Source organism: Choloepus didactylus, chromosome 5 (genome assembly GCF_015220235.1).
Source record: "Choloepus didactylus isolate mChoDid1 chromosome 5, mChoDid1.pri, whole genome shotgun sequence".
Taxonomy (NCBI): Eukaryota; Metazoa; Chordata; class Mammalia; order Pilosa; family Megalonychidae; genus Choloepus; species Choloepus didactylus.
The window spans coordinates 113,545,871-113,559,447 of record NC_051311.1 but is presented as its reverse complement, the minus strand read 5'-3'; the positions used below and the strand labels follow the sequence as shown (position 1 = coordinate 113,559,447).

Below are 13,577 nucleotides of genomic sequence, written 5' to 3'. Positions count from 1 at the left end.
AGATACTACTTTAGTAATATAAATGTTAAGTGTGTAGTATGCAATTTACACACACACACCCTGTAACTTTAAAGCTGTCTGTTAGGATGAGATGTAGTTGTGAGCCAGACCATGTTGGTTTGGACAGAAATTCTTACAGAATTATTAAGCCTTAAAAAAAGCAAAAGAGATTTATGCATCTGCATTTGACCAATTTGGTTTGGAAAAGGTTCATAATGGAAAAGTAATAAAACCATAAGAGACAGTGTCTTCTGAGTATAGTCTCGCTTTTAAAAAATCTAAACATGGCCTGCCCCATTTTGGATAAAAAAAACTGTAGAAGAATTTCCCATTGGTAATTTTGGGTGGTTTTTGTTGTTATTGTCTCTATTTCATTGATCATCAGCCAACATAAATGGTAAGCTTTCTGTCACATATTTTGCTGGAGAGATCATTCTGTGGAAAAAGGAATCCTAAAGTGTTATCAGTGGGAATCTCCCTCTCCCACTCTCAACACCTCCCCTACACACACACACACACACACACACACACAGTGTTTGTTTATCTATCAATAAAGTCTTTCTGGTGGAACTGGAGAAATAGGAAGCGGGAGGTAGTTGAACGTGTGAGAGAAGCATATCTCCTGTGACTGCCAGCAGCCACAGAAAAGCATGAAGAGGAAACGAGTAACAAGCTTCACCTCTGAAAAATCGGACCTAATAGTTTTGCAAGTAAGTTCCTGCTTTCAACAGGAAAGCAATTAAATAAAACCACGTTCTCCGTTTATTCACAACTGCTTAAAGTACTGGTATTGATAAATAATTCCAATTCCTTAAAACTAAGCCTAGGAAGGTTGGAGGATTTGGGGCTGGGGAGGTGTATGTAATTATGTCAGAGCACCCGTCACTGCAGGCGAGATGCTCAGGGCTGTGCTTCCCATACAGGGCAGTGAAATCGGCATTTTATTTCATTTGATTCTTAACTTCCTTTCCATGACCAGCAGTTCAAAGCACAGTTAGTTTTATATGGTGAAAATGTGACCGTACTGAGGTGGTATTGTGTCTGTCCTGCAGGTATGCCTGCGGCTTCCTTAGTGACCCCTGCTGATGTTATCAAGACAAGATTACAGGTGGCTGCCCGGGCTGGCCAAACCACTTACAGCGGAGTTATAGACTGCTTTAAAAAGATACTGCGGGAGGAAGGTCCAAAAGCTTTTTGGAAAGGAGCTGGTGGTATGGAAATAATTTGTTCTTAACTAACCATTTGGTATCAGATAAATTTTTTAAAAATCTAACGATATTTGTTATTTCCCCTTCTTTTCAAAGCTCGCGTATTTCGATCCTCACCCCAGTTTGGTGTAACGTTGGTGACTTATGAATTGCTACAGAGATTGTTCTACATTGATTTTGGAGGAGTGTAAGTATCACTTTATCTCTGAATTTCAGCCGCTTCTAATACTTGGCATTGAGAAAAATGCATCAGTCCGGTCCCTGTGATGCCATAGAAAGACTTAAGAAATTATTGGAGTCGCTTTAACAAGCTCTGTTCAAAGAGGAACATACGTGTGACTAGAAAGGAACAGTGCCTTTATTTTGCATATTTTAACAGTTTTTGAAAATTGTGTTTACCGAGTTAAAAAATAATAAAGCAAAAAGAAAACTCATACTCTCACTTTGTTGTCTTTTCTTTTAGAAAACCCATGGGTTCAGAGCCAGTTTCTAAATCCAGGATCACACTGCCTACTCCCAATCCTGATCACATTGGGGGCTACAAACTGGCAGTTGCAACATTCGCAGGGATTGAAAACAAATTTGGACTTTGCCTACCCCTCTTCAAGCCATCAGCATCTACCTCAAAAGTTACCAGTGGAGTCCTGTAGGACAATGGACCCCAGGATGTTGCTGTAGCTCTGCTGTTACTGCAGTAAAGAATGTCATATCTCAGATTGAAGCAACATTGCATTCTTTTCACTTCTATGTCTTGTTTAAATTCAAATTGGGGCTTTTTATAAAGTGAAATTAGTCTATTTGTGTGTGTGTGTGTTTTCTTAACTGGATCGTTGTGAAAGTATTAATACATATTATTTGGGCCTCAGTCCACAAACCTTTGTTTGTATCTGACATTTTGCTAAGGTCAACACTAAATGATTTGGGAGATGGAGCAAATTTGAATAGAAATCAGGGCTTTTCTCCTTATAGTGGGATTGTGGTTCCAGAGAGGCTTCTGAAAGACAAATCATGGTGTTCAGAGGAAAGTGTTTTGTATGTGTTTGAGCTGGTAATAAAACTGGGTGCATATTTATAAAAGTTAAAAAAAAAAAAAAAAAACAGTGAAGAAATGAAAATAATAATCAGAAATAGCCATCCTGGCTTCACATTTTAAACATGCTGTCTCTGGATTACATTATAAAGCTTTTATGTGAAACTTTTTTTTTTTTTTTTTAATGAAAACCATATTGAAGATGTTTAGTAATCATGTTCTGTTATTGCTGGTACCAAGACTACCAAGGGAAAGTCTTTGCACTTTAGAGAAGTATTTTGGGGGTTTTATTATATGGACAAAGAAACACAGATGTCGTGCTGCTCCTGGATATGCTAATCTTGGATAACTTATCTTCCTGCCTGCTTCAGTAAACACTGTAGGAAATGCATGCACCTTCTTGATGGTACCCAAATCCACACCCTGCCCCTTGTAATTGGCACCCATTTGCTTTTAAAATCTACCTTATCTTAAAACATGTCTAAGACAAATATATTCTAATATAGATTGTTATTTAATTTGTGGTACCTTGCGTAATGTTCAGACTCATGTGTTTGTGAAGGTAGAAATAAACTATTTTTTAAAGCCATTCAGTTCTGTGCCCTTATGCTTGCCACGTGTTGAATGACTGCAATTGTTGTCATTATTGGATTATATGTGTTTCATTTTGAGGGGGGTTTATTTGTATTGGCATGTTATATATCTTCATGATCTTTCAAGGTAATATGTACTCTCATTTTCATTATACCATGGTTCAGAGTGAATAAGAGAAACTACATTTAATCCTAGGTAAGTAAAGAAGCTAGCAAACTGGTCCTTTCATCTTAGTCATCCCCAGCACTTTCACTAGTTTCTTATTGTGAAAATGGAAGTTGGGCATGAAAACTGGTATGAAATCAGTTGTAACTTCTAATCTTTTCTGACTCTTGCTCATACCAAAACCAAATACCATTTTATCTAGTGTTTGCTGATATTTTGTCTGTACTATAAATATTTAGGGAACAAAGCTAGTCTTGAACAGAATTTTGGGCTTTTCTTTTCAGACTGCAATTATGCCACAGAAGAGGCTAGAGATTAATATATCGATAGTCAGTGTGAACATTCTGAGTCTCTAGAATTTCCCTTCACAGGAGAGAGCCATTATTCAGTCTCCATTTTGCTATAGGTCAACAAAATGCAACTGAAAGTTAAGTTCAAAATTGGAAAATGTCAGCACCATCCACAAGTCTCTAAGGGAACAAAAAGGTTTCTCTTCAGCAAAAACAGGACATATACACATGGCTCCTTCCATGTCTGTTTGGTAGAATCAAAGTGGAAACCTCTCCCCTTCCAACCACATCCACCCAATGTGTTAAGTTGCAGAAACCTCCTAACCTCAACTATCTATATTTTTGTCTCAAAGGCCAGAGTTGCAAAGCTCCAAATGTATCTTAGAATTTGAGTGGTATTATAATAACATTTTTTATTTGTCATCCCCAGCACATTCATCAGTTTGTTATTGTGAGAATTAACGTAAGGTTAAGTTTCCATGGAAGTTGGGCATGAAAAGTGGTATGTTATTTGTTTTTTGAGTGTGGAGAAAAGTCATGGAGTCTAAATCTTTGCATTCCTTTTCTTCACTTGGTTGAAATATTATAGACGATCAACTTGTCATGGTACAAACAGTGACCCAAATCGATGGCTACTTCCGTGAAAGCTGTTGTATTTGATGGGAGCGTCTTGGCTTCACTTAGTCTTAACCCAGAGCTGAGGGTGATTGTCTGTAGTACATAAGAAAGCAGAGGCACCAGAAAGCCAATAGAGACAGGGCCGCATGTCTGTTTCTTTAAAATCTTTGGCTTACTCTGTTGAGGGAGGGGAGGAGGCTGTGACTTGAGACACTTTGGAGGAAGCTCATTTCCATCTGAGTTCTGCTCAGTGGGTGACATGCCTGTGTCATCCCTTGAATAGGACTGCAATCACCCTGTGGTGAAAACCACGGAAAATTTGTTCTGGGTTTTCCTTCTTCCTGAAGTGACAGCACAGTACGTCGTCAGTGGTGTGGCTGCCGTTCCTGCATGTAGCCGTTTCCCTCCTTAATGCTGAGGAAGTGAAAGACGTTTGCGCTCCACTTGCTGGCCTGCCCACCCAAGAGGACAGCCTCCCCTGCTCTGCCAGCCCTGGAGTCTTTTAGCTCTGCCCTTGGTCTGGGAGAGAGAGGGGGAGGCTTGACTTTAGTAGCAGCTTTTTTTTTTTTTTTTTTTTTTTTAACAACGAGGGGAAAAAATGTGGGGCTGACCACAAGGGAACACACTGATTCTTGGGTTCCAGTCGTGGCTGGGTTTCTTGAGGCTGGGTGGCACGCTGTCGCCAAGCTCATGCTACACCTCATAACCCACAACCATTTGCTGAGTTCCCTGGGGTCGCCTTAATCCCAGCAGCCAGCGTTGCATAGGGGAAAATAAGACTTCTGGCGCAGAAAGGAGTCATTTAAATGCTTATTGCATGTTAAGCTTCAGTTTTTACTTAGCTAAAATATTTACCATTGCTGGAAAACAATGTTTGAAATTTTGTGCTTATATGTTATTTAATGGCGTGGCCTATGTAAACCTCAGGATGCTTACATTTTGACAGTCTTCTGGAAATGTTTAACAGCACATAACTCAGTGAGCAGAGAATAAAAACGGAGCCAAATTGTGCTTGAAACTGTCGGTAACCTACTCCGACTAGGTATTAAACAAGTCACACTGGAATTCTTCAGATGGAGGGAGGGAAATCAATAATGGAATGTGACAAATCCTGTCTTATGGCCCCGTTTATTACCCTTCTAGATAAACTCCCTAAAAGTTATCTTGTGCTTTGTACCACAGAAGCTGTGCATGTGGGGATGGATTTGTATCCTTACCACTGAGCAAAGTCACATTTTAAATTCATGGTAATAAATGCCTTCTGAATGTGGATTCCTCCAAAGACGTTAAGATAGGTTCCCTGGTCAGAGCAGTGAAATGTTTTCCCCAAATGGTACTGCCCACAAAGAGGTGTGCCTTTTATTTTACCTTTTGGAAATAACCCAACCCCTACTAGTTCTACTTCCAATGTTATGAAGATCACAGGGAGGTCACTGCTTTATTGTAAAGCCCGAGGTATCTAAAAGTGTTGTTACCTCTATCTTTTAAACCAGTGGCAGTCTTACTTAAAAGTCTAGACTGTGTAGCTTGAGGGTGGAGACCATCTTAAATTCTAGTTCCACAGTTCCTGGAACTTTGAAGGCTTTTGGTTATTACTTCTGAAGATGGATGGACAGACTGATGGACAGGTGGGTGGGAGAATGAAAGGAAGGACGGATGAATTTTTGAGAAATGTATTTTTTTTTCCCAATCAGTAATCTTCTTTATTTTCCTACTTTCCAGGCTTTTTTTGTTGCTGGAGTTAAAATTATAAGTGAAAAGAATCACTTTTATTTATTGTTCAGTTATTTTAGAAGTTGAAAATATTTTATTGAAGCAAACACAGCTATTTAACATTGGTTTTAATTGGTTGGTAACTTAGAACAAGGAACTGGCATAGAAACTACAAAGATATTTACATTCCCTGGTTATTGTTAAAAATAAATCTTTTTTAAAACACCATCTCCTTTGATATTAGTGTTACATCAAAATAGTTTTTCTTAACGAGTCCATTGTTTACAACTCCTTCTCTCTGTTCATCTCATTTTATGTGTCCTTAGAAGCACAGAATTAAGTTTTCTTGTAGAAGCTGCTCAGGACGAGAGCTCTCTTTCAGAAGGGCTTGTTTTCAGCTAATGCAGTAATTGACTCCAAAAAGAGTCCAAATGGAATACTCTGCTTTCATCTGCTGGGGTAACCTAATAAAATAATGTTGTTTGTTTTTAGATTCCCGGCTGTTAAGGGGGTTTCGCTCAAGGCAAAACCACAAGTCCCCACGAATAACTTCAGGAGGAAAGTTAAGACGACACACTAATTGTACTTGTGTGAGGCACGCCCACCCCCACACGCTGGTGGCCACGGCGCTGGTGCCCACAGCTGCTTCGATTCCGTTGGACACGGCTCCTGCCCCTTCAGAGAATGCTTGACTTTGCAGACAAGCAGTTAAGGTAATTTGAAAATGGGCCCAAGCTCTCAGAAAAGACTCGTGCAAGCATGCTATATATACTCTGTCCTACCGGGTGGGAAAAGGGAAATAGAGCTTAATGAAAAAAAGGCCAGTTAAAACACTCTTCCTTATCTCTCATCATCCCTCCTCACCATCCTTAGCCACTTATCCCAGCACTTGCTCTGGTCGGTTATTGAGTTGCTTTTAAATGAGAAAGGAACAAGTAATTCTGCCTCCATCATGCAGTTCTTTTGAAAGGACTTGATAAATACGAGCTGTTAGATGCCAGACGTGTTCTCATTTAATCCTCCCTATAACCCTTAAGATAGGTATTATTTTTCCCAGTGTTACAAAAGAGGAAACCAAAACTCAAGCGAGGGAGCTAGAGCTAGGAGGCAAACCCAGATCTGATGGGAGCCCAAGCCCTGTTCTCTCCCTACTACGGGGCATGTATGTGTGTGTGTGTATGTGTGTTTAACAAAACTCAACAGAAAGTTCTTGTAATAATCCTTGCTGTGGATTTCTAATAGTCCTCAGTTCTCAGTGTCGGCTGTATCATCACATATGTACAGTAGAAGGGAAGGAAGATCTCTGATTGCTTACTATAGTAAGTGCATTTGCTATCTCAAATAATTCTGGAGCCTTAGGACCAGGTGAATCCTGAAAAACCTTTTGAGGTTCCTCTCAAACTATTTTACAGCCTACTAAAGTAAGTAGAGAGAGGACTGAGGTACTTGAAGCATTTGCCCCACAGGTTTAAAATTGGAAGGTAATGTGGAAAAAGCAGAGGTAAGTTTACAAACTGTTGCAATGCAATGTGATATGATATAAACTGAACTAGATCACCTTAAAAATCTCCACTATAATTCGAAAATGCCATTCTTCAACAAAAGTTGGAAATGATGGAAAACCAAATTAAAAGTAAATATCTATGGGTACTTGGCCTCAAAGTGTGTCTGGAGGGAATGGAGACAGTTTACAGAATGTGGGATTTGCTGGAATTACTTTTGGACATGAAATCTCTGTCACCACTAATAGTGGAAAAGTCTTACTGAATTCCCAAGTTTTCTGCTACCCCTAAAGTTAAAAGAGAGACTAATCTACCACTGCATTTTGCAGCCCCTCCCCCATTCTTACATAAATGAAAGCAGATTACTGACTGACACACACCAAAAATGTACAGCATTTTCTTCCTGAGCAAAAGGAAAAAAAAAAAAATTAAAATGTCTTATTCTCATTCCTTTCTCAAAAGAATGCTATATTCAGAGTGGAAATTTTTGTTTTGAAGCAGACTTTAGCTACATAAATTCTTAAGTCAAAAAAGAAAGGCTTTACTAATTTGAGAATTTATATCTCCTGACAGTTAGCTACTATGTGTGCTTTTTATGATAATCTCTTCATTGGGGGTAGCTCCAGTGCTGTAAAAGGCTTATACTCTGTTATAGTAAAATCAGAAAAATGAAAATTTGGGATGAAGAAAAATGAGGGTTTTTCTTCTCAAGATAAAAGTGAAGTGACTGACAATATTTGTTGAACTTATTATTAAGAAAAATAGTACCACACTCACCTTTGCCCACCTCACTTCAGTCTATGTATCTCATTCCTTCTAAGGGAGGAAGCAGCTCAAACTTAATCTGAACTTCAGCCCTGTTACCACTATTTATAAAGTTGATTTCTTTCTTTTTTTTTTGAAAATAGTTTCACTGCATGAGAGGGAATGCAGAGAAACTATCAATTCTGTCTCTTCTTAGTACTTAAAATTATGCATAGCATCATTTCCTTTTATTCAATTCAGAAAGTTTCCTGCCTTTTTTTTAATAACTAAGTCTAACACTACAGATATCTGGCTAAGTTACTAAAAACTGCAGTAATGGCTTTTGGCATGAGTGGGACTTAAGGGATAAATTCTATCCTTTATTTTAAAGCTGTTTAAAAATAAATTTAAAAAAACCCATAAAAATATTATCATCAAAGCTCAGAAGTACATATGAAATAAATGCTTTGGCCTCTATAGTGAAAACTATATGCTGAATTCTAGTTTACCTATTTTCTACCTTAAAAATTATGTCTTTGGGAGATTTCAGCTCCTGGCTAAGATGTAATAGTAGGGAAAACTAGAAAATGGGACAAAATATATGATACAATAGTTTTCAGGCATTACATATCAGGCAAAGCAGGGTATAGACTCTGAGAGAAGGGAAACAAACAAGGTGAGCCTTACCATTGTGCCAGCTTACTGCCTGGAGGCAGTTTCCAACCACAGTACAGGGAAGGGGAACCCAAACAGAGGCCAGCAGTAACCCCAAATTGAAGGGATGGAGGTCAGAGATCAAGTAGGCCAAGACAGCTAGGATTTATAGGACAGAGTACCAAATAGGAGGGAGATGCTCCGAGAGGCAGCTTTGTAGTTTAACGGCGAGTTCTCAGATCCTTGGCTGAGTACTGATGCAGGCGTTTGTAAGAGGACTCTTTCTGAAGCTTAGGAAAGAACCATGGAAAGAGGAAGCAGAAAAATTCTGGAGCTCATACAGAAGGAATAGTTTGTAGTCTCATCAGCCAGAGTGGGAAGTCCTCATAACATACAGAACATTGGTATAATCCTTAGAAGAGGGTTGTATTATGAATAAATTAGTCCTACGATACAGGCTGCTCTGGCCATAACCTATCAAAGCTTAAAAGGAGGATCAAACCGATTCCAAGTACCCTAACTTAATATTAGAACAAAATTGATTCTATTTAAAAGAATACAATAAAGCCCCCAACTAGCAATGTAAAATTCACAGTGTCCAGGATCCAATAAAAAATTACCAGTCATAAAAGAAAAAGGAAAATATAAGCAGTATGGTGAAAAATCAGTCAATAGAAACAGACCCAGAAATGACAGATGATGGAACCAGCAGTGAGACCATTAGAACAGCTATTATAAATAACCCATATAGTCAGGAAGGGAGGTGAAACATGAACTTGATGTGGAAAGAAAGGGAAGATAAAAAAGACTCAATGAAAATTATAATATCTGAAGTGAAAAATACACTGAATGTTAAGAAATTTGATATTGCAGAAGTGAAAACCAATGAACTTGAAGACATAGCAGAGGATACTCTCCAAATGGAAGCAGAAAGAAAATAAAATCTTAAAAATGAACAACACATCAAGTCACCTGTGTGACAATACTAAGCAAAGCAACATCTATGTAATGGGGGTCCTAGAAAAAGGGAGACAAAAAAAATTTCCAAATTTAAGGAAAACTATAAATGCCCAAATCCATGAAGCTCATTGTACCCCAAGCAAAAGAAACCTAAAGAAAAACACACCAAAGTACATCATGATGAAATTCATGAAAGAGAAAATCTTAAAAGCAGCCAGAGCAAAAAGGACACAACCCACAGAGGAAGATGATGATAAGTAAAGACTTTCTAGTTGGAAACTATATGAGGCATAAAACAATGGAGTAGCATCTTTAAGGTATTGGAAAAAAAAAAAAGTCAACCAAGAAATCTATATTCTGTGAAAATATCTTTTAAAAATTACCCGTGTATGACCTGCAAAACCAACAAACTTTTTGCAAGATCTGAATGGGCAGAACCACTGCCAGCCTGGTCTAAAAGGGACAGATTAGCAAAAATCACTTCAAAGATAGAACATTGGAAGTTGAGGTCTGGACCAAAGCCATCTCGGGCCAAGAGAGTGGGGCCACCGTGTATGTGGTAAGGGTAGTCCCAGAGCTTGGCAAGGGCAGGCCTTCCACCCTGTTATTCAGGAAGAGCGATACCATCCCAGTTTTGTCAGAGATTGGAACCTATTCCCCAGGGATTGTGGAAAGCCTGGCTGTCACCCCAATGCTTGAAGAGGGTGGAGCCATCACCCCAGTGTTTGGGGAGAGCATGGGAAAGGGTGGGGCAGCACAGGCACTTGGAAGAGTTGAGTCTGCCTCTCCATCAGGCCCCGAGGTCAAAACATCATTCCATAGATGACTCTCAGACCTTGAAATCTAATGGAGTAGGCCCTGCAGGCTTTCAGAATTGTTTGGATCCCATGACCCCTATTTTCTTTCAAATTTATCCGTGTGGGACTGGGATGATTATCCTACACCTGCCCCTCCTTTGTATGTTGGAAGCAGATGACATGTCCTTTAGGTTTCACAGGTCCACAGACAGAGAGGAATTGTGCCCCAGGACAGACCATACCTATAACCTATTTTGATGAGACTTTGTACTTAGCCTTGTTACTGAAATAATTTAAGACTTTGGGATGTTGTGATGGAGTGAATGTATTTTGCATGTGTAAAGAACCTGTCTTTTTGGGGTCCAGAGGGTGTAGTGTGCTGGTTTGAAGCTGTTATGTACCCCAGAAAATCATGTTCCGAAATCTAATCCATTCCTATGGGTACAGACCCATTCTAAGTAGGATCTTTTGATAAGGCTACTTAAGTTAAGGTGTGACTCACCTCATTCAGGATGGGAATTCTATTACTTGAGTCCTTTATAAACAGAATGAATAGAGAGAGAAAGAGAGGAGAAAGCCACAGAATCAAGAAGCTGCAGTCAATGAAACCTAGAAAAGAAGGGAGAGCCCAGCAGATGCCGCCATGTGCCTTTCCATGTGACAGAAGAACAGGAATCACCAGCAGCTGGTGTTCAAGAAGAAAGCATCACCTCGATGATGCCTTGATTTGGACATTTGCTCAGCCTCAAAACTGGAAGTGAGTAAATTCCATTGTTTAAGCCAAACCATTTCATGGTACTTGGCTTTAAGCAGCCTAGAAAGCTAAAACACTGAGTCTCCTCCTGTGGCTTCTACTGTTGTGTCCAATTTCCTCTGCTCATAAGGTCTTCAGGTGTACTGGGTTAAGGCCCACCTGGTTCAGTTGGGCATTGACAGTTTCAAAGTTCCTAATTATAAATGAGTTCAGACCCATCGAACTGGAGGTTAGGACTTGAATGTGGCTTTGTGGGGAGGCATGATTCAGTCTCCCACACAAGGAAATCAGAAATTGACAGAAAGCTGGGGTTGGTTATACTGATATCAGCCAAAGTAGATTACTTGCTAATAGTAGGACTATTAGTAGTAAGGATAAAGAGGGATATTTCATAGTGATAAAGGGGTCAGTTCATCAGAAAGACATAAAATGCTAATGTGGATGCAACTAATAAAAGAGCTTAAATTACATGAAACAAAAACTGATAAAGCTGAAAGAAGAGTTAAAATCCACAATTATATTTGCAGATTTCAATACTCTTCTCTCAGGATTTGATACAAGTAGGCAGAAAATTAGGTATATAGAAGACTTGAACAACATCATTGAATTTTATTGACCTAATATTTATAGAATTTACAGCCAAACAGCAGAATACACATTGTTCTCAAGCGCAGATGAGACTTCACCAAGGTAGACTATACTAACCCTAACTCTAAACCCCCCACCTAGGCAAGACTATTTAGAAGAAGAAAAGAAAACACAAATTACCAACATCAGGAATTATAAAGGAGACATCACTATGCTTCTACACACATTAAAAAGTAAAATGGTGATATTATGAACAACTTTATGTTAATAAATCTGACAAGTTAAATAAAATGAACACATCTTTTGAAAAATACAATTTACCAAAATGGATTCAAGTGGAAAACTGAATAGCCATATTTCTATTAAATGAGTTTGCTACTAAAAAACTTTCCTTAAATAAAGCTCCCAGCCCAGATGGCTTCACTAGTGAATTCCAACAACATTTAAAGATGAAATAATACCAATATTACATAGACTCTAACAAAATAGAGGAGGCTGGGACACTTCTTAACATGAGTTATGAAAACCTGACAAAGACATAAGAATAAAAAAAGAAATTATCAACCAGTAGCCCTATGGAACAATTATGGAAAAGCTCTTAAGAAAATACTAGCAAATGGAATTTAGCAATATATAAAAAGGATAATACAATGTGACCAAATGAGGCTTATCCCAGGATGGCAAGGTTGGACTCAAATTCAAAAGAATCAATCAGTGTAATTTACCACATTGGCAGGATAGAGGAGAAAAACCGTATTATCATCTCAGTAAATGCAGAATGGAAGCGTATGATAAAACTCAGCACCTACTCACTATAAAACCTCTCAACACACTAAGAATAGAGTGGAATTTCCGATACCAAGGCAACACTGAAATTCTTTTACACTAAGAAGAGAAAAAAGGTAAGGCTGTCTGTGTTCGTCTCTTCTACAAAACATTGAACTAGAAGTCCTAGCTATTGCAGAAAAAAAAGGAAAAAAGACAAGAAGATTGGCAAGAAGAAGTAAAGTTTTTGCTATTCCTAAATGGCACTGTATATACAGTAACACAATGGGATCTATAAAGTGTACTAAAACTAATGAGTACATTTAGCAAGTTTGTAAATTAAGGTCAATATAAAAAAATTGTTTCTACAAGCTAAAACAAATAACTGAAAAATAAAATTTAAAAATAAAAACTAACATTTACAATAGAATAAAAAAAATATCTAGTAATAAATCTAACAAAAAGATGTGCATGACCTATGCACTGAAGTCACTGATGAGATCAAGAAGGGAGGGAGGGAGGGAGGAAAGAAGGAAAAGGGAAGGTTAGTCTTGGACTACAGTGCATGTCTAAGAAAGTTTGGGCACCACTGACAAAGAACCCTTGAACCAAAGTTACCATCAGACAAATCTTATGTCTCCCAGGAAAAGGTCTGCCTTAGTATTCCTGCCATGCTCAGTTTTGGCTGGGAGCAACCTGTGGGAAGCATGGCCTTGGCCAAACATGGAACTGGATTTTAGGGCACGGCAGCTGGAACTGTCAGTAATTACACTCTGCAGTAGGAGATTTGAGAGGCACATTTTCATGGCTACCACATTCCATGATATCTGGGGATTAACTGGGATGACTAATGGCTGTGGGCTAGAACAGCTGTGAACTGGCTAGGTGTCTGTTTGTATCCACATGGTCACACTATGGTTGGCTTGAGCTTCTGCATGTCCCGGAGGCCTCAGGGTAGTTGGATTTATTACAAGGTGATTCAGAGGTACCAGAGTGAGTGTTCCAAGAGACCTAGAAGGAAGCTGTTCGGCTTCCTATATTCCCTTGCACTTCTAACCATCTTAACTCATTGAATCTTCAGACTTGGTCTGTTAAGGCAACTCGAGAATTAACTGATTTACCCCTAGCTCACTTAGTGTATGCTTGAGAAACTATTGTTTTTTTTTCTTCAGTACTTTTCACTGGCTCTCCCTTA

The 13,577-nt window shown here is 38.8% G+C and overlaps 1 protein-coding gene across 4 annotated transcripts in view; it reads left to right on the top strand.

Moving 5' to 3' along the window:
• Positions 1 to 13,577, top strand: part of SLC25A13 (solute carrier family 25 member 13) — a 257,057-nt gene that overhangs the window by 237,342 nt on the left and 6,138 nt on the right. For 3 of the 4 annotated variants that reach the window (XM_037836730.1, XM_037836731.1, XM_037836733.1), the window contains 3 exons: positions 1,053 to 1,211; positions 1,305 to 1,395; positions 1,672 to 2,827. In XM_037836730.1, coding sequence (XP_037692658.1) covers positions 1,053 to 1,211; positions 1,305 to 1,395; positions 1,672 to 1,858 — 437 coding nt within the window. In that variant the 3' untranslated portion in view covers positions 1,859 to 2,827. Of the gene's footprint in view, positions 1 to 1,052; positions 1,212 to 1,304; positions 1,396 to 1,671; positions 2,828 to 6,110; positions 6,332 to 13,577 lie in introns of those variants that run through there. The other variant, XM_037836732.1, reaches the window with a different exon arrangement.